The sequence below is a fragment of the Lachancea thermotolerans genome (genome assembly GCF_000142805.1).
Source record: "Lachancea thermotolerans CBS 6340 chromosome F complete sequence".
Classification (NCBI taxonomy): domain Eukaryota; kingdom Fungi; phylum Ascomycota; class Saccharomycetes; order Saccharomycetales; family Saccharomycetaceae; genus Lachancea; species Lachancea thermotolerans.
In genome coordinates this window covers 419,279-444,126 of record NC_013082.1, presented here as the reverse complement: position 1 = coordinate 444,126, position 24,848 = coordinate 419,279, and the positions used below count along the sequence as shown (strand labels likewise).

Below are 24,848 nucleotides of genomic sequence, written 5' to 3'. Positions count from 1 at the left end.
AAATCTTAAACGTACACAATGACGAACACCACGCTGCCTCTGTAGCCTCTTCGGGGCCTTTTTCCGGGTCTCGAAGCGCAAGCTTTGCCACCTAAGGCGAGCGCTTATGGATCCGTGGCTACGGAGTCTCCGTTTCCGCTGATCTCGCATTTTAGCGCCGCGTCTGTTTGTTGACATTTCTTCCCATTCCAGAACGCCGCCTCAGAAAATTTCGCGTTTTGAAGAACTTTATACAACAGAAAATTGACGGATGTCTCAAGAATAGAAACTTGAGAGGACTCGAAAGTTGTGTCGTCATGGGAAGCGTGGGCCGCGTTACAAAAACCGTAGCTCTCGGTTGTTATGCACGGCAAGTTGTAGCAACAGGAGCCCGTGGTTGCCAAGCTAGGTAAGTGGTTGCGGGAAATGGACTAAAAGAGACTGGGCCGGGCCCATATGGGCGTTGTAAACCGCGAACGCGAGGCCGGGGATCTGGTCTGTTTTCTTTTGTGAGCCTGTCTTGCGCACCTAAGCTGGAGGGCGCAGATGGGCTAAAATCCGTATATATAAAGCAGGTGGTGCGGAGAGAGTCTGAAACACCCTTTGAGGTCTCTGTGAAACAAACCCAGAAACCGTCCGCTCGCTCACATCATGCAAATCAGAAACATTATTGCCTCCGCTATCGCTTCCAGCTGCGTTGTCTCCGCCGAGGAGGTCAACTCTTCGTCGTGGACCACTCTCACTCCATCCAAGACCTACCAGGGTGGTGCTACTGACTACGCTGACAGCTTTGGTATTGCCGTAAAGCCAGTGTCTGGAACTTCCGTGACCGCCTCTGCTGCTAGCGCCACTGGCAAGAGCAAGAGAGACGCTGTTTCCCAGATCGGCGATGGCCAGATCCAGGGCACCACCTCTACTGCTCTGCCTGTGTCCACCGTGAGCACTCCAGAGCCAGAGAGCACTGCGGCTGCCTCCCAGGTGTCTGACGGTCAAATCCAGGCCACCACCTCCACTGCCAGCAAGGAGACCACTACTTTGTCTTCCGCTTCTGCTTCCGCTTCCTCCGATGTCGACGACGACATCAAGGTTGTCTCCTGCAAAGTCAACGGTACTCTAGAGATGACTCTGTCGAACAGCATCCTGAAGGACGGTAAGGGCAGAATCGGTGCGATTGTTGCCAACAGACAGTTCCAGTTCGATGGTCCTCCACCACAAGCAGGCTCCATCTACGCTGCTGGCTGGTCTATCACTACTGATGGAAACCTGGCTATTGGTGAGACCGAGGTCTTCTACCAATGTCTATCAGGCACCTTCTACAACTTGTACGACGAGTCTATTGGTGCCCAGTGTTCCCCAGTTCACTTGGAGGTGGTCAAGTTGATTGACTGCTGATTTGCATGCATGGCTATTACATTATAAAATTCACTTTCATTAAGTCGACTCGACAACATCTTTAGTTAGTTTCAATAGGATCTTGAAAATATGGATACCCTTATATCGTTAGAAGAGGAGAAAAGGCGGTGCACGGTCAAAAAGGCCGCACATCACGGACTATTCGGACATGCTAGGCTGGCAGTATCGGCGGGCCAACTGTATCAAGGGCGTTTTGGTCCTTGTGACCGCAATACAAGTGAACCAGAGCAGGCGCCAAATGGTACGTGAGCGTCATGGGACAGAGATGCTATCAAATGAATATAAAATACAAAAATTTTCTGGTCCTCAGTTGAAGCTCGTATGGCGCAGTGGTAGCGCAGCAGATTGCAAATCTGTTGGTCCTTAGTTCGAACCTGAGTGCGAGCTTTGATTATTTTTTAGTTTTATCAAACTAACCTTTTTACTTCTGACAACATATCCCAAAAAGGTTGAGCAGCCCGCATGTTACACCTCGGCAGCAGTGTCTGGTTATTCTTCGAGTTAACTTTTAATCTAACATTAAATCGGGCTTACAAAGCTTATGTCAAAATATGTATAAAGGATCTCTAATGAGATGAGCACAATCAACTTATTGGGCTTCGACGAACATGTTCGAACGAATTCGAATCAACCGGAGCGGGGAGCACGAAGGCGAGAAAATCAAACTAGAAAATTTCAAAACGGAATGCTAATGAGGCCGCCGCACGGCGGGCAGCCTTTTTTTTCAAATGCGTAGGGAAAGTCGACATTAAAACTTATGCATTGAGAAATGAATTAAAGGAATGTGATGCAGAACTGAGAGGCATGGTAAGCCCTCTATTTTTAATTTTTAACAAGTAGTTCTTGGGAGCGTTGGCTTAACAGTCAACCAACTCGATGACCTCCAGGTGGACTGGAGAACATTGGGCACCAATGGACTCGTCGTACAGGTTGTAGAAGTTACCGGAGAGACACTGGTAGAAGGTGTCGGTCTCACCGATAGCCAAGTTACCTTCTGGGGTGATGGTCCAGCCAGCAGCGTAGATGGCACCGGCTTGTGGTGGAGGACCGTCGAACTGGAACTGTCTGTTGGCAACGATAGAACCGATTCTGCCCTTACCGTCCTTTAGGATACCGCCCTCCAAAGTCATCTCTAGAGTACCGTCAGCCTTGCAGGAGACAGAGTCGATGAAGGAAGAGGCGTCAGAGGAAGAAGCTGGAGAAGAGGAAGCAGAGGTGGTAGCTTGGACCTGGCCGTCAGAAACCTGAGAGGCAGCGGTGGCAGTTTCAGTGGAGTTAGTGGTGGTAGAGGCCTGGATCTGGCCGTCGCTGATCTGGGAGATGGCGGCGGCGGAAGATGGCTTCAAGGTGGTGGTGGTAGCCTGGATCTGGCCGTCACCAATCTGGGAGATGGCGGCAGCGGATGACTTGGCGGCGGCAGTAGAGGTGGTAGCCTGGATCTGACCGTCACCGATTTGAGAGATGGCAGCAGCAGAGCTCTTCTTGGCGGCGGCGGTAGAGGTGGTGGCCTGGATTTGACCGTCACCGATCTGAGAAATAGCAGCGGCAGAAGACTTGGCAGAGGCGGTAGAAGTGGTAGCTTGGATCTGACCGTCGCCAATCTGGGAGATAGCGGCGGCGGAGGTCTTCTTGGCTGGCGCAGTGGAGGTGGTGGCCTGGATCTGACCATCGCCAATCTGAGAGATGGCAGCGGCAGAGCTCTTCTTAGCGGAAGCGGTGGAGGTGGTAGCCTGGATCTGACCATCGCCAATCTGGGAGATGGCGGCGGCGGAGGTCTTCTTGGATGGCGCGGCGGTGGTAGAGGTGGTGGCCTGGATCTGGCCGTCACCAATCTGCGAAATAGCGTCTCTCTTGGCGTGAGCGGCAGAAGTCGACGCAGACACCGTGGAGACAGAGCTGCTCAATGGAACAACGGCAATGCCGAAGGTCTCGCTGTAGGAGGTGGCACCGCTCTTGAAAGTCGCGGTTGGGGTCAGTGTGGTCCATGGCTCGGACGCGGTGACCGCGGCGGAAGCGGATGTGGCAAGGGCGGCGGCGGCCAAAATAGTAGACTTGTACTGCATCGGAGTGTAGTGTGAGTAAGAGGCTGTGTGATGTGTTCTCTGGAGAGCGAGAACAAGAGAACCGAACACCAAATTCCCAACACCGGCCAACAATCCCTCCTTTATATATGCTTTTCGCGCCTTCTGCGCGCTTTCCTGCTGATATATCTTACCTTAGCGGGTGCGTTGCCTATGCTTCTAAAAAAAACGTTCTGTGCCACTTTTTTAACTATATGCGGTAAAGTGCTGCTGGACAATTAATTAATGAGGAAGGCTGGCAGGGGGCAGGAGAAAGGCAAATCAAGCCTGATCTCGGGATCCGCCGGCCGGCGAAGCGCGCGCTACAAGCGCGCGCACCGGGCGCCATAAACCGCCTTCCGCAGACGGCGAACGCCCGGCGTAGCCAGGCGTTCTGCCGTGAACACCATGCTCTTGCCGCGAAATTGTCGTCCTTCACGTGCGCAGTGACGGCGCCTCCTCCAGCGCATCTCCATATATCATTACCGGATCAGGTAAAGCTGCGCCAATTTCCGTTGTCAGCGTTCATTGCCACTGCTCGGCCCAGAAACGGCCGCACGGCGCTGCACAAGCTGCACAAGCTGCGCAAGCTGCGCATGGCGCAGGATATGGCGAAAATCCAGCAGAGAGCGGCGCGCGGAAGCGGGTCCGCGTTCCGAGACCTAAGCGAGCAAGCCGAGGGCTGCAGCACAGATAACGCGCAGCATGTGTCCGGCATGGTTAATACGCGTGGATGTGTGGGTGTGCACGGGTGGTGTAAATGTGTGTGATCATGCACCAGAGATAGGCCAGCAGTGGTGGCGTGTCCACGATTGGCGCAGAGTGGTCTCGTGACCATCAGATCATGTTCCACGGCATGCATCGTTCATGGCGATCGTCGTTTGGAGACACGGAATGTGCATGTGCAGCAGCTGGCGTCGCTGGCGACGAAAGATGGGTTTCCTGCGGGGGCCTCGGCCCTCCTATGGTAATTTAATTAGCCAGCATCTGGCGCGCTGCGCCTCACCTACGACGACAGCGTTAAGAGCGCAAGGCAGTAAAGGAGCTGCTCGTTGGAAGCGGCGCTGGCGCCGCTTTAATTAGGCGCAGGGCTGGGCTGGTAATTTCGCACGCTTTGCGCAGGGAAGAAAAGGCCTTTGGGAAGGGCTTGTGACAGGGCCTACAGATGAGCGCAGCGCACGGGTTTGGCAGGATCTGGCGCGGCGTCCCGGATCGGTTTTTCTGGGCCTCGACTAACGTCAGAACAAAGCCATCCCAGTTGTTCATGCTGGATCGCAATTTAGGCGCCCGGCCAATTACCGGCAAAAATAGCCATCTTTCGAGCTCGCTAACGTATATATAGCGGCGCGGCAGCAATTGAATTGAGGTTCTGGCTCTTGGTTCTCATAGAGCAGAGAACACTCATCCCACAGCTTTCCCAACCCTCTTCCCTTTCCAATGCAATACAAATCAACCATTTTGGCCGCCGCCGCCCTCGCCTCATCCGCTTCCGCCGCGGTCACCGCGTCCGAGCCATGGACCACACTGACCCCAACCGCGACTTTCAAGAGCGGTGCCACCTCCTACAGTGAGACCTTCGGCATTGCCGTTGTCCCCGTGACCAGCTCCGTCTCGACGCTGTCGGCTGCGACGGCGTCGAAAACCGACCACGCCAAGAGAGACGCGATCTCGCAGATCGGCGACGGACAAATCCAGGCTACCACCTCGGCCACCGCCACGCCATCCAAGAAGAGCTCTGCCGCCGCCATCTCCCAGATTGGCGACGGTCAGATCCAGGCTACTACTTCCACGGCCCCTGCCAAGAAGAGCTCCGCCGCCGCTATTTCCCAGATCGGTGACGGCCAGATCCAGGCTACCACCTCGACCGCGCCAGCCAAGAAGAGCTCTGCCGCTGCCATCTCGCAGATCGGCGACGGCCAGATCCAGGCCACTACTTCCACTGCTTCCGCCAAGAAGAGCTCCGCCGCCGCCATCTCGCAGATCGGCGACGGTCAGATCCAGGCCACCACCTCCACCGCCTCTGCCAAGTCTTCTGCCGCCGCTATTTCCCAAATCGGCGACGGTCAAATTCAGGCTACCACCACCACCTTGAAGCCATCTTCCGCTGCCGCCATCTCGCAGATCGGCGACGGCCAGATCCAGGCCACCTCCGCCAACTCTACCGTGAGCGCTGCTTCCCAGATCTCGGACGGCCAGATCCAGGCCTCGAGCACCTCTTCTATTTCCCCAGCCTCTTCCTCTGACGCTTCCGAGTTCGTTTCCTCCGTCTCCTGCAAGACCGACGGCACTCTAGAGATGACCCTGGAGGGCGGTATCCTGAGGGACGGCAAGGGCAGAGTTGGCTCCATTGTTGCCAACAGACAGTTCCAGTTCGACGGTCCTCCACCACAAGCCGGTGCCATCTACGCTGCTGGCTGGTCTATCACCCCAGAGGGTAACTTGGCCATTGGTGAGCACGACACTTTCTACCAGTGCTTGTCCGGTAACTTCTACAACCTGTACGACGAGTCCATTGGCGCTCAATGCTCTCAAGTCCACTTGGAGGTCATCGAGCTGATCGACTGTTAAGTCGGCCACGCCACCTCCATCATGAAAAGCATCACGATCCACTTCACATTTCAGCAAAAGCACATTAGTTCGTCGAGACCTTAAATTAAAGGCCTCAGGTTTCAGCTCCAGGTTAGGAGATTATATATAGGCTTAAGTGTATATTAATACTATTGGTTCAATATGAATAAAATAAATTCCATTAAAAACAATCCATCGTCACCTCAGCGGCGAAGCAAGCGCTGCCGCGCGCTGGGCGCCCCCAGTAGCGCGACTGACGATGCCTCTTCCACAAAAAACCGGCATTTCCCCATATAATCATAATTCGTTAAACATCGCATCAGCAACGCCGTCTACTTAGCTACTTTCTGGTCTCGCATACTGTACATGTAGTAGGCAAACGGTGGATACAGCGCGACAGAGAGGATGCTGGCGCGATACAAAGGTGACCTCTTCCCAAAAGACACGTGCGCCATGTTGGCAAGTTGTAGCAGAAACCCGAATCCCACGGTTACAAACGACAGGTCCTTGTAAGACATCTTTGGAAGAAGGCCCGAGCCGCGGACTTGACCGCCCTTGGCCTGACTATCGCTAGCCCGGTCATGTACAATTGTTACCGTGCCCCGGGCCTTTGCGGAAGCACGCTTATCTTCTTGATAGTCTCTGTAGAGATAGTACAAGCCTAGCCCGAAAAGAGAGTTGATAACCACGTTGGAGAACACATTCGACTTCGAAGCCTTGAAAGGCACGTATTGTGGTTTAGCCTTGACCCGGGAGTTTCCGGAAGTTTCGCGCGACAGGTTTTCGCTGTGAAGGCCCGTCTTGGGCCTCGAATCGCCGTCCACGTGCGAACCGCTGTCGGAAGGTTTCATCGCTGACAAGAGTTAAGGCTAGCCAAGTTCAACCACCGTGAGAACTTTCTATACATCTAGCTTACCCATGAATCTCCGGAGTCGTCCACCACGAATTTGATAGATTGCTGTTGCCGCATTGTAATCTGTCGCGTGCTATCAATCGCCTATAGCGGGAAACAATAAGGGAAATACTGCGTCACTACCTTCCGCGACATGCTTAATATCGGCATGTGACACTCGTTCTGCTATAAGTACCATAGTTCCTCTGACTCCCTCAACAATTAAAAGCTATCCGATATAGTGTAGGGGCTATCACACCACGCTCTCACCGTGGAGACCCGGGTTCGATTCCCGGTATCGGAATTTTTAGTTCACAAACTATTTGTCGTCCAAGTCAGAGTATTACTATCTTTAGCCGAAGAGCTCGGCAAGGTGAGCATGATTTGAACCATAGCATGTGCTTACTAACACTATACAAAACCACCTAAATTCCCATCGACTTTAACGAGTTCATATGACTTCGTGGCCAAGCTGGTTAAGGCGTGCGACTGTTAATCGCAAGATCGTGAGTTCAATCCTCACCGAGGTCGAATTTTATTTTTTCGTCACAAGGATCATGCCTGGGAACCTTCTTTTTGAACATCGTCACAAGCTTATCGATGCCTTAGTTGGTTACTAGCACAGCGGGGGCAGCTAGAGTTTGTGACTATCAAAGATAAGGCACGCTGTTTACCAAGCTTCTAGGCGCCTCAAGCTTTAAAAGTGCTCAGAGCGAAAGCAAATGAAAAGCCGCTCTCACTAAAATGATGGCACAATAGCCGCAGAATCAAGCAGTTACAAAAGAATAGTAGAAGAATCTTACACAGGTGGTAGTAGAATAAGCAACTCGCACTGCAACCAGATCGTGTCCTATTGTTTTGAAACAGCATGGGGTTATCTATTTTTGAAGAAGATCGTGAAGATAATTGTCCAGCTGCTCATTTATAGACGACCGGCTGACGCAACGGTAGTCTCAGGGTCTCAAGCGGCCAGCAGCCCTAAGCTCGAAACCTCCGCTTCCTCCCCTTTATATCCCTTAATAGCGATTTCTTTGTACTCACGTGAAAGATGAGTTTCCAATGTTATGATCTGTCTGATGAGAGATCAAAGAAGACAGCGGTTAGAAGAAAACCGTGTAGCTCAAAACCTGGGTAATTGGTGTGGAAATAGTCTGCGGTTTTTGAACACATTTAGATCCAGCTTTGAGTAAGAGAGCTTGTGTCTCCCAAAAAGCCAAACTGCCCTCTGGTGAAGTTCAGTCTTCTCAATGATATCCGAAGATATGTGGGTTGACGAAACAACACATTACTCAGTGCTAGGACTGAAGTCAGACGCATCGGAGTCCCAGATCAAGAAGGCCTACCGAAGAATAGCAATGGCAATCCACCCCGACAAAAACAAATCTGCAAGTGCTGCCGAGATGTTCAAACTGGTATCGCATGCCCAATCTGTTCTTATTGATAAAGAGCTAAGAAGGACTTATAATAGGTCTCTGATATCGAAAGGCCTGTATACTTATGTGCCGAAAAAGACGAAGCTGTCTGCATTGGTGGCCGCCACAGCTAGTAGCGTCTCGGAAACGTCGAACTCATCGCCGCGGAAAACAAACGTGCCCCAATCTGCTCGCGCATCCGCGCCAAATCCCACTACGCCCTCTAGAGACAAGATTCGTCCGAGCACAGCCTTTTCGAGGAAGAGCAAACCTTACGAGCAGCAGCCATACGGCTTTGGTGTCGACAGCGATGTCCATGGGAGCCCCTTCGCTTCCCAAGACAAACCGTTCAACGCGAAAAGCTACCAGCATCAACGCCCATCCAACAATCATACTACTACAGATGCCAAGCTAGGAAGCTCCACATTTAGTTCAAGGTTTCCATCCTCAGTCCCGGATCTCGACATCCCACATAGCGCCGATGAGGACCCTTCAACGCCTTTTAGTGAGGGCAAAAGAACTAAGCTCCCCAAAAAAGATACTCAGGAATTCATCCCCGATCCTCCCGGCTCGCCCTTCCCTAGCAACTTTCACCGGCATTACGCCAGAACAAGTCACAATGACAAGCAACAAAATAGAAGATCAACTTCGCCCGTTAAAAGCCAGCCGACTCCGACAACAGACACATTACAAGGCCTCAAAGATATTCTGGATAAGTTCAAAAATCCAAAAGTCAATAAAACTTCAATCGATGAGCCCATCAGTCTGGAGGAACACGAAAGGAATTCTGGTTCGGCGAAAGAGGCCGATAAACTTTCCCAAACCCAGGCAGAGAGAGGCACCGAATCACACGATGGTGCACCTGGCTCAACATCGAGCCCAAAAATGGAGGATTCTTCTGCTACTGTCCGCAGCACATTACCGCAAGAAAAAGCGCGCAAGAGACCAATAGTTGGGCTCAAGGCGGAAGTATTCAAAACGAAAGAAAAAGACGACATTCGCCTTACAGAGCTGGAAAATGTGCTACCCAAAGACGACGAGTTTTTTGACATGAGAAAAGTGAGCGACACATTAGATAACGTGCGCATCAAGAGGCTCAAAACGGAGCGTGCCCACTCACCTGAGGTTGACATGATGGAAGACTCTCACTCCAGTCCGCTTTTTCCTTACGAGATTGGCGCAGAAACATTATCTCGGCCAGTTAATGAGACACTTCCACGGATATATAAACCAGAACTCGTTTCAGCCACCGAGCTGGGAATAAACGAGGCAATTGTCGACCTATCGCTGCCCGCTCTGCCAGCTCTTCAAATTAATGTTTTGGATAAGCAGCAAGTCCTCCAGACGATCCAGGTTATAAAGAATTTCAACTTGCACGCAAATAAAATTAAACGCAGACTCCTAGACACTCTTTCAAGACGCTCTACAGCGGACGATCTTTTCAACGAGCGTTTAGTTCGGGTTGAAAATGCTAATATACTTTTGCAAGCGAAAGCTTACGACCTGAGGATTGCTGAAAAGTTGCAGGAGCTACAAAATAGACAGCGCATTGTTGCAGAAAGTTTTGCGACCTTGATGGGCTCGATTTATGCTTCCAAAAAGCGTTAGGCGTTCACCCCACAGAACAGAACACTGTTACAGAAACGTAATAAATGATGATACCCACCAAGGTTTTTACACGTCAGCTTTGTAGAGCGGGTGTGTTGTTAAAGATCCTAGATTTGAAAGCTGATCTGTTTCACACTAGGTGCCATTGAACTATTGAACGTGTCTTAAGGCTTCAATGTGGAGCAAGCAGAGACTAACGTTTGTCGTAGTGGGCATTTTGTTCCACTTCGTTTATCTATGGTCTATTTTCGACATCTATTTCGTGTCACCGTTGGTGCACGGAATGCAAACCTATAGAAGCACCGATGCGCCTCCAGCGAAGAGACTGTTTCTTATTGTGGGGGATGGCTTGCGGGCAGATACAACCTTCGATAAAATTACACATCCCACAACAGGCGAAACGGCTCACTTGGCGCCATTTCTCAGGTCGCTAGTTCTCAATAACGCCACATACGGTGTTTCTCACACTAGGATGCCCACTGAATCAAGGCCTGGTCATGTGGCAATGATCGCGGGGTTTTATGAGGATGTAAGCGCCGTGACTAAGGGTTGGAAAGAGAATCCAGTCGACTTCGACAGCTTCTTTAACCAATCCGCACACACATACTCTTTCGGCTCCCCTGATATACTTCCAATGTTCAAAGATGGTGCATCTGACCCCAATAAGGTCGACGCATGGATGTACGGTCATGAATTCGAGGATTTTACCCAATCATCTATTGAGCTAGACGCATATGTTTTCAGACATCTCGACAACCTATTTTACAATTCCACGATGGACAGAGAGCTGCATGAGCAGATAATGCAACCTGGAAATGTATTTTTTCTACACCTTTTGGGCTGCGATACTGCGGGTCACTCGTACCGCCCTTATTCGCCCGAGTACTACGATAATGTCAAATACATTGATGACGAGGTCTCAAAGCTTGTTCCCAAGGTCCGTGACTTTTTCGGAGATGACGACACTGCTTTCGTATTTACTGCAGACCATGGCATGAGTGCATTTGGATCTCATGGAGACGGTCACCCCAACAACACAAGAACACCTTTGATTGCTTGGGGGGCAGGGCTGAATAGACCAGTATTGAATAAAGCTCCAATCTACGATAATTATACTGAGGGCTGGGACCTAGCTAATATACAGCGGAATGATGTGAAACAGGCGGATATTGCATCTTTGATGACATATCTTATTGGTGCAGACTACCCCGCGAATTCGGTGGGCGAGTTACCATTGTCATACATCGACGGTTCCGAGGAAAATAAGTTAAAAGCATTGTATTCCAACGCAAAAGCGATTTTGGAACAGTACTTGGTCAAAGAGCAGGAAATAGAGTTGTCTCAGTTCCAGTATAAGCCTTACCATAAGTTTGTCGAGAAGCCTGCGTCCCAATACCTGGATGAAATTGAGCAGTTAATTGAAAGGATCTCTGCAGGGGATGAGTCCCTAGAGAGTCCTGCTATCAAGCTCACCGAAGAGTTAATGTCGGTAACTTTAGAGGGCCTCCACTACTTGACCACGTACAACTGGCAATTTACAAGAACCATTGTGACTTTTGGATTTGTTGGCTGGATTACATATTCCTTCATCATCTTTTTGAGATTGTTCATCTTGACCAAGGAATACGAGCTGAAGACGACGATCACGAACCTCGCAATTTTTGGAGCACTATCGCTAGTATTGAACTACGTTCTTCACTATCAGAGGTCTCCATTCAACTTCTACATGTACCTAATGTTCCCACTTTTTTTTTGGAGTCAGATTTTCAAGAGCAGGGTTATTCTCGGTGATGGCCTGGGGGAGTTTTTCGAAGGAATCACACTTCCAAAGAAACTGGGTATACTAGCCGCGGTTCTAGCGATTTACGAAAGCATCGTTTATGGCTTTTTTAGCCGCTGGATTTTCACAGTGAGTTTTGTTGTTTTGGGTTTCTACCCACTTGCCTGTGGCATCAAGGACGTCAGAACTAATATTCTATGGCTTGCTACTAGTCTTTCTATCTCGGTCTTTACGCTCTTTGACGCAGTAAAGGTTGAAAGCTTGAAACAAATCAACGCGGCGAGTGCCTTAATTGTGCTGAGTGCATGCTGGGGGATCTACCATCTACGTCAAGACATCAAAGCCCACACTTCAAAAGTGCTGGTCATCCAAGTGGTCTTGATAGTTGCTATGGTGGCCATTACCAACAAGTCTGTCATTTCGCTGCAAAACAGAGAGGGACTGCCTCGGGACTCTCAAATTGGTGGTTGGATAGTGTTTGCTCTTTCATTAGCCGTTATGCCTATTTTCCACTACTTGGAACCTAGCAATGACTACAGAGTGCGAATGCTCATCATCTACCTCACCTTCGCACCTGCATTTATCATCCTGACCATCTCGTTTGAATCATTCTTTTACTTTTTGTTCACTGCATACATCGTTCAGTGGATTGAGATAGAATCGGGAATAAAGGAAAATAGCGCTAAAAATGCTTCATCTCACAATTGGCTGCAGCTGTTACGCGTTTCAGTGATAGGGTTTTTTTTGATGCAGGTGGCGTTCTTCAGTACTGGTAATATCGCTTCGATTTCCTCGTTTTCATTGGATTCGGTCTACCGGTTGATGCCAATCTTCGATCCATTTCCGATGGGCGCACTTTTAGTTCTCAAGTTGATCTTGCCATACATCACGCTCTCTTCGGGTCTGGGGATCCTGAACTTGAAGCTGCGTTTCAAGGATTACAGCATTTCATCCCTCATAATTTGCACCAGTGACATACTCTCACTTCAATTTTTCTACCTCTTGAAAACGGAGGGAAGCTGGCTTGACATCGGCGTTTCGATCTCCAACTACTGTCTGGCCATATTATCCTCATTAATTATGCTGCTGCTAGAATTTATCAGTCACGTCCTGTTGCGGAACGTCTCACTTTCAAGAGCGGACAAGGTGAAGAAGACTCAATAAGGGAAGACTTTACTAGAGCGCTTTCCTAGCAAGGAAAGCGGGCATGACAACTGCATTTGTCAGTCAATCACTGACGTGCCAAGACTACGAAGGCACAGTGGTGACTAGTAAAGTTGGCTTCGAAGCCAGGCTGAAGTCTTTCTAATGCTTTTAGCCCTTGTTCACGAACGACACAGTTGACCCTGTCCAGCTACATAGTAATCTAGTGCATAGCAAAATGTAATCAGCTTTCAAGAGTCGGTTTTTTTCCTGCTCTCGTTAGATGGCTGCAGCAAGCAACCAACGCTGGAATCGCGGAATTGCTATCCCGTTAGTTCGTGTTGGCGGCCCCTGCCCCTCTTCTTACCCTTACTCATGTATTTGTAAAGGCTAAAGCTTAATACCTCAGAGAACTGTTGAATAAATATAACTTATGTAGAAAAGTTTACATTGATATACAGGGTCCAAACGTCAAGGAGCGAGAACATATACCAGGGAGACTATTGACTGGGAAACTTCAGAGGAACATTCGGAAGCTAAAATGACAGAGAATTTGCCAGCTGGTGAGCAGGAACCCAATGAAGGCTCCCCTCTGCTGCATCAGAACCCCCTGGGCCCTGACTTGGAAGGTTTGCGCGGCGTAGACGCAACAAATGCCGAACTCGAGTTCGTAGTGGAAAGCACGGGGGTCGCACTCGTTGAAGAAGCAATGGGTAATGGATCCAGCCCACAGGGCGCGCCGTCAAACGGGCCAGAAACTGAAGAAGCCCGCTGGCTGCGGGAGTCAAAGCTCAAGCACTCAAAGCTAGCGTGGTACTACAGACCCAGTTTGTCTCTTTTGTGCTTCACAGTAGCCTTGATGTCCCTGGCAGAGACCATGGTGGCCTCTCCTTCTATCATCCTCACGACACAAAAAGTGTGCCAGGGCATTTCGCCAGGTTCGCCCGATAGCCCTGAAGAGGCCAGATGTGACATGCCTAAGGCGCAGTCAACTTTCTCTTCTATCCAATCTGCTCAGATGTTGATACAAGGAATAGTGGGAACGTTGCTAGCAGGAAAATTAGGCGAACTCTCTGACCGGTTCGGCAGAAAGCCAATCTTCCAATACGTCGGGTGCGTGAGGCTAGTGAGTTTGCTAGCTATTGTCTACACCATCCTTCCCTCAACGCCTTACAGCAAATGGAAAATCATTCTCGCAAACAGTATCCAGGCCTTATCTGGCGGTCTGATGCTGACTATTGCAAATGGAAACAGTTACATCACGGATTGTACAGAGCCAAAAGACCGAACAATAGCAATTAGTATGCTAATGAGTACAATCTACGCCTGTATCGGAACTGGTCCTCTTATCGGCTCCGCGGCCATCAAGTTATCCAACGGGAACAACTACATGCCATTCGTGATAGCCGTGATGTTCATCACGTTCTTCACTATCTTTACTACTATATTTTTGACCGAGTCCCGCCATGTTAACGCGTTGAGACAAAGCCAGACTAAATTCCGCGATCGCAGACGCAGCTTTGAAAGTGTTTTAACGAACACCTCGTCTGTGTCTGTCACTAGGCATGGCAGGTACCAGGCTCTCAAGTTCTTGGACCTGCTATCTCCACTGAAAAAGATGTGGCTACCGCCATCGGTACATGGCTCACTGATCCCAAGATACACAGTACTAATTCTCGTAGCGCTGGACGTTCTATTTATTATCTCGACAACAGGCATGGTCGTCCCGCTTGTGCTCTTCGCTACATATAAGTACCGGTGGGACTCTGTGCACTTGGGGTACTTCATCTCATTCATAGGAATCGGGAGAGCTATGGTCCTGTTGATACTTTCGCCGCTGTTCTTGCACGTCCTCAAGAAAATGTACACTCGACTGGACAACTCGGTAGACGCCATTGACCTGATGTCGCTTCGTACTGCCATGTTTTCTGTGGTAATTTCTATCGCCGCCATTCTTTTGTGGGACGATACCCGCGGGCTGGTCCTGTTGGTTTTTGCGGTTTTCCAAAACCTGAGCGCCTTCTTCTCGCCAACACTTCAAGCCACGCTGGTCAAATACTGCTCCAAGTCATCTTTGGGCGAGCTCTTTGGCGCTATTGCTCTCGTAAGAAGCGCTACTATGCTTGTATTCCCACCGATCTTACTGCTCGTCTACGCCCACACAAACACCACAAAACCAAAGATCTTCATGACTGTTCCTTTGCTTGCAAGTATCCTTGCTTTCATACTGACCTTCATGCTTCACATCGTTACCGATTCAGAACTTCTTCGCAGGCCATCTCAGGCATCTTTGGCACCTTCCTCACAGCCTGCACATACGAACAAAGGTTCCAAAGACCAAAGAATGTCGACCTCCAGGACATCCCGTAAGCCCAGCTCTATATAATCATGATTGATTCGCGTTCTCGTTCAATTACTTGGTTGACGAATGTAGTTCGACATACCACGTGATCTATATCTAGGCGGCTTAAAAAGAAACTGTATATGTTCCCATCAAGCAAAACGTTGAAAAATTAATACTTCTTGGATTGACGATGGGTGATAATAGTGGGTAGAATTAAAGGATTGGAAACAAACAATATAAAGTTTAACGAGTGACTCGATAAAGCGTTAAGAACCATTTGTATAGCTAAAATAGCGGCATTCGAATAGTGGGTGTTCTAGACTAAGTGAAAGTTGGCTTCTTTTTTTGTTTTCAAAAGCGCTTAGATTAAGTTTGAGCAAATTTCGGATCATCAGCGAAGTGTGGACAAAACCTGCGTTCGTTTTGCGGATTAAGGCTTGAAACCGATAGCTACAATCTCCAAGACACTAAGCACGCGGAAGATCGCCTTGAACGCTTCCAAGCCGTGTTTTTGGAAGATATTGACCACTTGAGGGTTTTTGCTACGCACGACAGGTAATTGAAAAACGAGCGAACTCACGAGCCGTAATGTCACAGTCCGAGCAGCGCATGCGCGAGACGTTACAAGAACTACCCAGTGGCCTTCTTGGGTCGGGCTCCGTGCCAGAGACCCAGCAGCAGAGCTTGCCAGAGACCCAGCAGCAGAGCTCGCTAGGGCAGCAAGCAGTTGAAGCAAAAAATGCACAGAAGACAGAGCTTCAGGGGAGGCAAACGTCGGGCAAGTACACTTTGAATGACTTCCACATCTTGAGGACGCTGGGGACCGGCTCGTTTGGGCGCGTGCACCTGGTGCGGTCGAACCACAACGGGCGTTTCTACGCGATGAAGGTGCTTAAAAAGCGCACCATCGTCAAGCTGAAGCAGGTTGAGCATACAAACGACGAGAGGCGCATGCTTTCGATTGTCTCGCACCCCTTTATCATCCGCATGTGGGGTACGTTCCAAGACGCCGAACAGGTTTTCATGATCATGGACTACATAGAGGGTGGCGAGCTTTTCTCACTGCTGCGCAAGTCTCAGCGGTTCCCCAATCCAGTCGCCAAGTTCTACGCGGCCGAGGTCTGCCTGGCCCTCGAATACCTGCATGCGCACGAGATTATCTATCGTGACCTAAAGCCCGAAAACGTGCTTCTCGACAAAAACGGGCACGTCAAGATCACAGACTTCGGCTTCGCCAAGTACGTACCGGACGTCACCTTCACGCTGTGTGGCACGCCAGACTACATCGCTCCTGAAGTCGTGAGCACCAAGCCCTACAACAAATCCGTCGACTGGTGGAGTTTCGGCATACTTATATTCGAGATGCTGGCTGGCTACACGCCGTTCTACGACTCAAACACCATGAAGACCTATGAAAACATTCTTAACGCCCAGCTACAGTTTCCGCCCTTCTTCCATGCAGACGTGCAAGACCTCCTGAGCCAGCTCATTACGAGAGACCTGAGTAAGCGACTCGGTAACTTGCAAAATGGAAGTGAGGACGTTAAAAACCACCCGTGGTTCAGTGAAGTCGTATGGGAGAAACTGCTGTGCAGAAACATCGAAACACCATACGAACCTCCCGTGCATGCAGGCCAGGGCGACACTTCGCAGTATGATAGATATCCCGAGGAAGAGAACTCGTATGGTGCGGAGGGAGATGACCCTCACCACGACCTCTTTGCAGAGTTCTAGTTTGCTCAAAAGGTGACTCTTTGACCAGACCATCGCACAATGGAGCATCATCGTCATCTTACATAATCATTGTCTAAGGGGCGCCCTAAATAGCACTAATCACGAACTTCGGAAAGCCAAGCTTTGAATTTTCGTCAGCTGTGACGCTCACAGGGTCCTTCTACAGGGTAAAGGCTTATAATAGCTTTTATGGCATCGAGAAAAAGGTTCTACAAGGATTTTACCATACAAAAGCCAAGATCCCGCGGTAAAATGTGTATTATTGTATCGAAATTGAAAAAGTCATTTCAGGGGAGCGGCAAAAACAGGAAAGACAGTAAGAGCTGCGAGAACAGCAACACGAGATAATAATGGGTTTGGACTCGAATAATGATTGAGCACGAGAAAATAAAGAGTTGGCCTGGACCAATGTTCCCGCGAGTTAGCTCAAGCTAAAGAATTCAAAGGTTGCAATTGTTGGAATATAACAGAGTCTCGATGTAATTAGGATAATTAACTCATGATATCAACGCTCAGCGCCTTTTATTAGTTATCAAACAAATATCTTTGAATAAAGGGATTAGCATGTTTGGGTTACAAATACCTATTAGAAGAGTAAGGGAAACCTAATGTCAGACAATCAACTTCATTTCTTTTGCAGAGGACGTAAGAAGCGTTTTCTGCATGAGGCCAAGAAACAAATAAAACAACCTCGCTGAACACCGCTCTTCCATTGTAATACTCCCGCCAGTACTTCATGGCCAATACGCCGCCGAGAAGATGTTATTATGCCTTTGGTTAAAAACAATACGTTTCCTTCCCTAAAAAACACAAACCGTTTTTAGCTCCCGACAGTCTAGTCAAATCAAGTTGCGATCCTTTTTTGATATAGTGGGTGTTGGTGATGGGAAGAACGAGGATTGTTTGCTGTTTCTCGTGAGCCGCCGCTTGATGCAAATCGGAAATTGCAATGTTTAGCTTAACGAGCAGTGAAGGTTAACTTTTGAGAGCAAGCCTGGAGTTGGCCGACTTGTCCTTTGAGTTGATGAAGGCTACGCAGGATAAGACATTCAACACCCTCCCCCACGAAGTACAGTTCAACGCTCAATTTCAAATTTTAGTGACGCCTGCTCTCGAACCTCGATCAGTAATGCGTGAGGATAAGATTTTTGAGTCCGCAGGCGTTCAACTCAAGTGCCTTGACAGAGCACAAGAATACAAGTTAAAGATTACACCCACATTAGCGCGATCGAGATTCTTGTTTAAAAAAGTGATGTACTTTTATAAGCGCGTTAACTGGATACAAATCTACTCACATATTAAGGTCAAACGTGGAGATTCAGTTGTCATCTGAAAAACTGAACCAAGGGACAGAAAAGCTTATGTGCAGCGAAGCATCAGAGTATGCCAATTACCATATTGCTTTATAAGTAGAAATTATCAATTGAACCTCATACCCTATTACAGAGGCTTTGCATTCTAACAAAGCTAAGTCAAAATAGGGTCAAAGGTTCAAGCAAATTTGTCATGACCCTATGAAGGGGTACAATATCGCCGAAGTACAAGGCGTTACTCAATTGGAAGGTTTAGAATTGGTCGACCGTCAGAGCGATTTTGTTGACCATTTGTGTGGCTAACTGAAATAGGTCCTCAAGGTTGTAGGATTCGGCGTTGTTCGAAATTCATAAGTATTTATCCATGACTGATATTGAAAGATTCCTCCTTAGTTAGAGGCCATCGAAGGCGGACTTTCGCTGTTCAGCGCAACCTGAATAAAGATCAGTTTTGCGAAACCGCTTGAAATGTTTGAATGCTGTGAGAAACTCATGCAAACCATCTCAGTTGAAAGGAGCAGATGAGCGAAGGAAAATGGATTAGATTGTTTACAAGATTTTGGAACGAATCACTGTGATCCACATCCTTGCTGCGAGTGGGCACATTTTTCCAGTAACTCGGAGTGTATCGTGGCTTGGTGTCATATAAATATAATACAATTTTATCTCGACCTATCAAACTTGTACCTCTACAATATCACGTAAACCTCGACGGAGGCTACTTATACACATACATATATGGATATCCGGCACTGTAAGTATTACTTACCTTAAACTTCATATTTCGTTTGCCACTATTTCTATTTCAACTGCTAACCGTGTACTTATAGCCATTGTAAACTATGTGAGAAATTTAGGGGTACCGCTATTGCCACAGTCCTTTCTTAGCTTCTTCGCTAACCCTGGTTTGAGTTAATTGGAAGAAAATTTAAAATTCAACAGAAGCTATCTTGGTATACCGACTTTCAAAGAAAAAAAGGAGATGAGCCAAGCGGCGGCTTTATCATATCATGAGCCTAACATAATCGTGATTTTGATATTGGCTTCTTTTCTTATAATCCTCAACATCGTGGGGCGAGCTCTTGACAGTCTCCTTTACTGCGGCTTATTGGGTCAAATATTCATCGGTGTTGCGTGGGGCCTTCCTGGAGGAAAATGGCTCTCACTACCTTTTCAGCAATCTGTAGTTCAGTTAGGTTACCTGGGCTTAATTTTACTAGTTTACGAAGGAGGACTTTCAACAGACTTCCGCGCAATGAAAGCTAATTTTATGCTATCGACGTTCCTGGCTCTCACTGGTGTTATTGCACCAATTGGAATGTCCTTTGTACTAATGAGTCTCTCGCATGCCACTCCTCTACAGTCTTTCGCAGCAGGTGCATCATTGTGTTCGACCAGCCTGGGAACGACATTAACTGTATTAAAAATCAGCGGTCTCAAGCAAAGTCGCCTTGGAGTGGTTTTAACGTGTGCGGCCATGTTGGATGATGTTGTAGGACTTGTTATGGCACAGATCATTTCTAATTTAGGAGGCAGCGGATCGATTAATCCCGTAATTATAATCCGACCAATTTTGGTTTCTTTTGCATTTGCAGTTGTTGTTCCCCTGGTATGCGTGTTTTTGATAAAGCCTCTAGCTTGTAGAATGCAGCATTGCCACTTAAAGAAAGTCCGGTTTTTTCCGACTACAGTGCAGATGACATTTTTGGCGCACACATTAATCCTTTTTGGGTTTGTTGTGGGATCGAGTTATGCCGGCACCTCGAACCTTTACGCTGCTTACCTCGCAGGTGCTTGTATAGGCTGGTATGACAATGAAGTCAACAGGGGCGCATTTGTTGAACGCACTTCCGCTACTTTGGCCAACAGTAACAAAGGTTATTTTTCCCCCAAAAAAATAGGCCAGATGCTTGCACTTGCGCCCCAAGCAGAAGCGTTCAGTAAAAGTTCTAAACATCCTCACTCAGATTTCGAAACTCCAAAGTTGCCACCTTCTGCCGCTATAAGATGTTCTGGCACTGATGACTTGAACGATAATGTGGAGGAGGAAAACACAGAAGATAAGCAATTAAATCCGAACGATACTGTCACGGGCTCGGAAACCAGTATTTCCACTAGCAATTTGCGTTCTGGGCATGTCTCTGGGCTTCACATATGGGAAGCGTACTACGAAGTGCCCCTCTCGACTGTTTTGAAACCGTTTTTTTTTGCGTCAATCGGCTTTTCCATTCCCATTTCCGAGATGTTTGATGGAAACATCATATGGAAAGGTATAGTATATGCTATTTTGATGACTTTGGGCAAATTCATATGTGGTGCGTGGTTATTGAGAAGCATTTGTTTCAAACGTTTTGCGAATGACGTTGAAAGCGGTGGCCACATCTGGGGCTTCCCAAAAGCAAGATCGCTTATTCCTCCATCGATCATGGGCTATGCTATGGTTGCCCGCGGAGAGATTGGATTTCTGATTTCTGCTTTGGCAGAAAGTCGAGGCATTTTCACTCCAGAGCAGTATTATATTGTGACATGGGGAATTGTGCTTTGCACAATTGTTGGTCCCCTAATGGTTGGTTTGTTAACCAGCAAAGTCAGAAAAATTCGTGATTCGAAAGAGCTGGCTGCGAGCGCAGAGCACGATCCGATGGGCATTTGGGCTTAAAATCCACAAGAATGTGTAACTTTAAGGAAAGATGGTTTGACAAAATAGAGTTCTCACAGGCAGGAAGTCTAAATCTCGAAGCGACATTAGCAGCCGTGGGATAGTGTTTTTTTTTCAATCATCAAAGTCTTTTCTAAATGTTGGGGTAATGCCTATGGAAAAACACTTTGCCAGCTTAGCCACTCTACCGGTACTTGTTGATGTTATTACAGTTATCCCTAACAATTTAGCTTTATTTGGTAATTGCATCACGTCACAAGCGTATTCGAAATTTTCAAAAGATGTTAGAAAAGAAGCTGTTGGGACGAAGTTCCACATTTTTACTAATCAAAGCCGCTTTCTACAGATGTTGCAAATTTCTCATCTACATGTCTCAACGCAATAGAGCGCGGGCCGTTCCTTACGTGCTAAGCAACGGTAGAGACTTATGAACAGAACGCACCCTAGGACCATTCAACCTTACATTGAAAAGAGCAACCAGTTAATGACCGGCGTCATCCTATAGTTGAAAAGTCAAGGGGATTATTCGGCTGTAATATCTTATATATAATACTATCAATTCTTAAAACGAGTAGCAGCCTAACGCCCGAGCGCGCCGCATGTACCCCTTTGCAATCATTATGCTTGAAAGTGAAATCCGGGAAGCGATTATACAGGTCTGACGTCCTCAGCTCCAAAAGCGCTGCGAAATCGAACACCCTCTTACGAAGCGGCGAGAGCCACGTTTCCCCATTCCGAAATACGATACATTATTTCATCCTTGAAACCTTTTTTGCCACTGCATAGAAGTTTCCCTATGGAAACCTAGCATGAAAAGGTTAGGAAGATAAGCATCGCGATTTCGGAAAGCTCGGGTTTCCTTGCGACTCTGGCCGCTGGTTTAAAGCATCTTCAGGTGAGAGTCCAAGCCTTTGTTTCGCACTTTTATTCAATAGCCGCCGAGATCATCTTGATCACGACCGACGAATTTTATGCGATGAGATGGGTACTTATGTACTCACAGAAACGAGGGAGGGTAATGTGAATATGCACTCAATAGTGTATAATTTATGCTGCGAGTTGGACTGATCACTGGCAACAGCGCAGACGGCAAAGGTTCAGGTCCAGTGGTACAGTGTCACCCCGTTGAACGAAATACAACTGAAATACAAAGATGTCGCGCGTCGCCAGGCAGCTCAAGTTTCTAAACAAAATCAGCTCGTCAACGTTGGAGCCCCAGGTTGTGCTGAATTCACAGAAGTACGCGGGCCTCAACCTGACCTTCCAGTACCAGAACCACAACGGCCATATGGGTGCCCGCAAGTTCTGGCATGAATACATGCCCACGCTGCAGTTCTACAACCCAGGGCTGCAGTTCCAGGTGACCAGGGTGAAAAACGAGGACAAGAACAATGCAGGCGTGCCATGCGTTCTACAGACTATCGGAAAGGACGGGAGCGTTCTGGAAACGCTGGATATGCGGGACAAGCAACACTCAGAAATCATGCAGGAGTTTCTAGAAAAGGCAGACTACGAGAAGGTGCCCGAGTCCGATATAGTCAGAGTTTGAAGGCTACTTGGTCCTGCTACAAGATCCCTACAGTCATGTAAATAGCGTGGAGCAATGCTCTCAGTCACCAAGCGTTTCTAGGTATCTTCCTCGTTGTTCTGTAAATATAGATAGAAAACACCTCTGCGGCAAGGGAAGAAGATCGCCAATGTTTAATTACAGATAGGAAGCTACGGGTTTAGCCGATGCACACCTTAGCGTATCAATACCGCTTCATTAAGCGTATCTTCATGACTGTATCCGTCGATATTTCCACGAAGTAGCATCACGTATCCAATGAGAGCCTTTGTCTTGGAATGGTCATCTCTCCCAGGACCTCTTGGTCCAATGGAAGGTTTGCTCAAAAAACCATATACGCGCTCCCTAAAGTATCGAAAGTCTGCCTGTGCGGTACTCGAATTATGTACCAATGATGTCTGGCTGGACTAAACACTGGTCTGTTTTTGCTCAGTTTGCCAGGGCTAATAGAGCTCAACTTTTCAAGACCTATTGTCTCGTTCCAATCGGGATCATTTTAACGCTGTGCATACTTTATGGGGTGGATCGTCTGATCAAGAATGTGATCAAAGTGACATTTCCCTCGAGTGTGGCTGTGATGCTCATTAATTTCGCTTTCATGTGCATCCTCAGCTCCTGGAGGAGGCCCTACGCTGAATATTACGTTAGAGTCATCGATGTCCCGCTCAGCTGGAGCCTTCGCTGGATGAACCTGTTTTTCACACCTGCATTCGTCACACTTCCTCTAAGTGAGTGGATCTCTTTCAAGGAGGCGATGCTCATTGTGGCTGTCTTTGTCATTGGCTATCTGTCAACCTTCGTGTTTCTTGCGTACATCACAATCCTGGGACAGAAGCTCTTTGGGAGTAGGAGGTTTATCAGCCTGTTTGTGAGGCAGGAGGAACTAGAGAATGGCATGGAAGTCGGCTCAAGGTTCACCAAGATATCGCGATCGCGAGCATCTAGTGGTTCTGAGGGTCAGCCCTCAGCGGACTCAGATGTCCGCAGTTTTCGGGCGGTCAACAGCGACACCGCGTCGGATCTAAACGTTCTATCCGATATCGCTAGTAATTCTGGCTTGTCTCCACCCAGGTCGAGGGCGACATCCACTGCACCCTCTGCAGTAAATGAAAGCATACCGCTGCAAAGCCCTGTTGGCGCATCTCAATCTTCTGCAGAGTATCAGACGCACGCTAGGGATAGAAGAGGAAACAGAGGATTTTTGAGATCTCCAGAGAGGATTAATGTGCGGACCCCGGAACCAACTTACTCTGCAAGGAGGATGAGCGAAGTTGCGGTCGACGACAAGGGCACTAGTCCATTGATATGTCAGCGCGCAATTACTAGGCAATTTTCCCAGCATATTGATTACATGTTTTCTATTAACATGTGGGACAATCACTTGCATCACATACTCTACGGATTGGGGTTTCTTGCCACCATATTTGCTTACTACTTTTCTTGGTATGTTATGCCATTCCAATTCTTTACAGCCGTGTGTGCCTTTATGATCATTGTGGATTTTCCGTTCAACATAAATCCAGGCATCAAAAAGTTCTTACATCCGGTCATTTGCTCTGTGGCCCTTACCTGGATAGTGATGCTAGTGTCTGTGATGATTAAGCATCATAAAGTCTCCTACTTCTTGCGAGAGCTTAAGGACTACAAAACCGGCAGAACATATCTGCACCTCTTTGACAACGACCAGTTTGCTTACCACGTGTGGCCAGGTGCTGGCGACATTTTCAGTACTTGTATGGATGTGTCCATTGTAGGGCTGTCAATGCCCATGTATACACACAGGCTTGATCTCAAGAGGCACTTTTTGAGCCTGATACCTCCCATTCTGCTGCTTTGTGCCGCCTCTCTGACACTCTATCCCCTGATATGCTCGCGTATCGGCATATCTAGCGACCGTTCTATAGGCTTCGTTGGACGAAGCATTACGCTGGCATTAGGAACTCCCACTATCCAGAATCTCGACGGCTCGGTCACGATAATGGCCGTCACAACCGTGATAAGTGGTATCATTGGTGTTTTATCAGGAGGTCCGATGTTGGACCTTTTACGTGTCCCAGAAGACGATTATGTGACGCGAGGGGTGACGTTAGGCTGCGATTGCGGTGCCATTGCCACGGCATATCTTTTGGGAGTAGATAGAAGGGCCGCCGCGATCAGTACCTTGTCTTTTGTCTTGTTCGGAGCCTTTATGGTCATTTTGAGCGCCGTCGGGGTAATCAAAGTTTTTGTACAGAATCTTGCACAGGTATAACATAGCTCTATTAATTCACGCGCCAGTTTCCGTAAGAATATGCTACTAGCACCAAGTTATCACACTCCACTATCCACCAACACTGCTTGGAATGCCAAGAACTGCCATGTTTCATTCGTTGTAAA

General features: G+C 48.2%; 12 protein-coding genes and 3 non-coding genes across 15 annotated transcripts; 13 read left to right on the top strand and 2 right to left on the bottom strand.

The window, feature by feature from the left end:
* Positions 1-630: 630 nt before the first annotated feature.
* Positions 631-1,371, top strand: CIS3 (Cis3p; the record flags this gene model as incomplete). The annotated part of the gene is made up of 1 exon (XM_002554380.1): positions 631-1,371. The coding sequence occupies one exon, from the start codon at positions 631-633 to the stop codon at positions 1,369-1,371; it is 741 nt and encodes a 246-aa protein (XP_002554426.1).
* Positions 1,372-1,707: 336 nt separating this feature from the next.
* KLTH0F05038r lies at positions 1,708-1,779 on the top strand. Its single transcript has one exon. It is a non-coding gene; the product is annotated as a tRNA-Cys (tRNA).
* Positions 1,780-2,249: 470 nt separating this feature from the next.
* On the bottom strand, positions 2,250-3,455 carry HSP150 (heat shock protein HSP150; the record flags this gene model as incomplete). The annotated part of the gene is made up of 1 exon (XM_002554379.1): positions 2,250-3,455. The coding sequence occupies one exon, from the start codon at positions 3,453-3,455 to the stop codon at positions 2,250-2,252; it is 1,206 nt and encodes a 401-aa protein (XP_002554425.1).
* A 1,434-nt stretch (positions 3,456-4,889) lies between these two features.
* Positions 4,890-6,020, top strand: KLTH0F04994g (KLTH0F04994p; the record flags this gene model as incomplete). Its single annotated transcript, XM_002554378.1, has 1 exon — positions 4,890-6,020. The coding sequence occupies one exon, from the start codon at positions 4,890-4,892 to the stop codon at positions 6,018-6,020; it is 1,131 nt and encodes a 376-aa protein (XP_002554424.1).
* Positions 6,021-6,352: 332 nt separating this feature from the next.
* Positions 6,353-6,871, bottom strand: FMP33 (Fmp33p; the record flags this gene model as incomplete). Its single annotated transcript, XM_002554377.1, has 1 exon — positions 6,353-6,871. One exon carries the CDS (start codon positions 6,869-6,871, stop codon positions 6,353-6,355), a length of 519 nt encoding a protein of 172 aa, XP_002554423.1.
* A 273-nt stretch (positions 6,872-7,144) lies between these two features.
* On the top strand, positions 7,145-7,216 carry KLTH0F04950r. The gene has a single exon. It is a non-coding gene; the product is annotated as a tRNA-Glu (tRNA).
* A 153-nt stretch (positions 7,217-7,369) lies between these two features.
* On the top strand, positions 7,370-7,443 carry KLTH0F04928r. The gene has a single exon. It is a non-coding gene; the product is annotated as a tRNA-Asn (tRNA).
* A 716-nt stretch (positions 7,444-8,159) lies between these two features.
* JJJ2 (Jjj2p) lies at positions 8,160-9,932 on the top strand (the record flags this gene model as incomplete). The annotated part of the gene is made up of 1 exon (XM_002554376.1): positions 8,160-9,932. One exon carries the CDS (start codon positions 8,160-8,162, stop codon positions 9,930-9,932), a length of 1,773 nt encoding a protein of 590 aa, XP_002554422.1.
* A 175-nt stretch (positions 9,933-10,107) lies between these two features.
* Positions 10,108-12,876, top strand: MCD4 (mannose-ethanolamine phosphotransferase MCD4; the record flags this gene model as incomplete). Its single annotated transcript, XM_002554375.1, has 1 exon — positions 10,108-12,876. One exon carries the CDS (start codon positions 10,108-10,110, stop codon positions 12,874-12,876), a length of 2,769 nt encoding a protein of 922 aa, XP_002554421.1.
* Positions 12,877-13,396: 520 nt separating this feature from the next.
* KLTH0F04862g (uncharacterized protein) lies at positions 13,397-15,241 on the top strand (the record flags this gene model as incomplete). The annotated part of the gene is made up of 1 exon (XM_002554374.1): positions 13,397-15,241. The coding sequence occupies one exon, from the start codon at positions 13,397-13,399 to the stop codon at positions 15,239-15,241; it is 1,845 nt and encodes a 614-aa protein (XP_002554420.1).
* Positions 15,242-15,787: 546 nt separating this feature from the next.
* Positions 15,788-16,933, top strand: KLTH0F04840g (cAMP-dependent protein kinase; the record flags this gene model as incomplete). The annotated part of the gene is made up of 1 exon (XM_002554373.1): positions 15,788-16,933. One exon carries the CDS (start codon positions 15,788-15,790, stop codon positions 16,931-16,933), a length of 1,146 nt encoding a protein of 381 aa, XP_002554419.1.
* Positions 16,934-17,957: 1,024 nt separating this feature from the next.
* Positions 17,958-18,266, top strand: KLTH0F04818g (KLTH0F04818p; the record flags this gene model as incomplete). Its single annotated transcript, XM_002554372.1, has 1 exon — positions 17,958-18,266. One exon carries the CDS (start codon positions 17,958-17,960, stop codon positions 18,264-18,266), a length of 309 nt encoding a protein of 102 aa, XP_002554418.1.
* Positions 18,267-19,228: 962 nt separating this feature from the next.
* KLTH0F04796g (cation:proton antiporter) lies at positions 19,229-20,905 on the top strand (the record flags this gene model as incomplete). Its single annotated transcript, XM_002554371.1, has 1 exon — positions 19,229-20,905. The coding sequence occupies one exon, from the start codon at positions 19,229-19,231 to the stop codon at positions 20,903-20,905; it is 1,677 nt and encodes a 558-aa protein (XP_002554417.1).
* Positions 20,906-22,058: 1,153 nt separating this feature from the next.
* On the top strand, positions 22,059-22,454 carry MRP49 (mitochondrial 54S ribosomal protein mL61; the record flags this gene model as incomplete). Its single annotated transcript, XM_002554370.1, has 1 exon — positions 22,059-22,454. The coding sequence occupies one exon, from the start codon at positions 22,059-22,061 to the stop codon at positions 22,452-22,454; it is 396 nt and encodes a 131-aa protein (XP_002554416.1).
* A 409-nt stretch (positions 22,455-22,863) lies between these two features.
* On the top strand, positions 22,864-24,723 carry KLTH0F04752g (KLTH0F04752p; the record flags this gene model as incomplete). Its single annotated transcript, XM_002554369.1, has 1 exon — positions 22,864-24,723. The coding sequence occupies one exon, from the start codon at positions 22,864-22,866 to the stop codon at positions 24,721-24,723; it is 1,860 nt and encodes a 619-aa protein (XP_002554415.1).
* Positions 24,724-24,848: the final 125 nt, after the last annotated feature.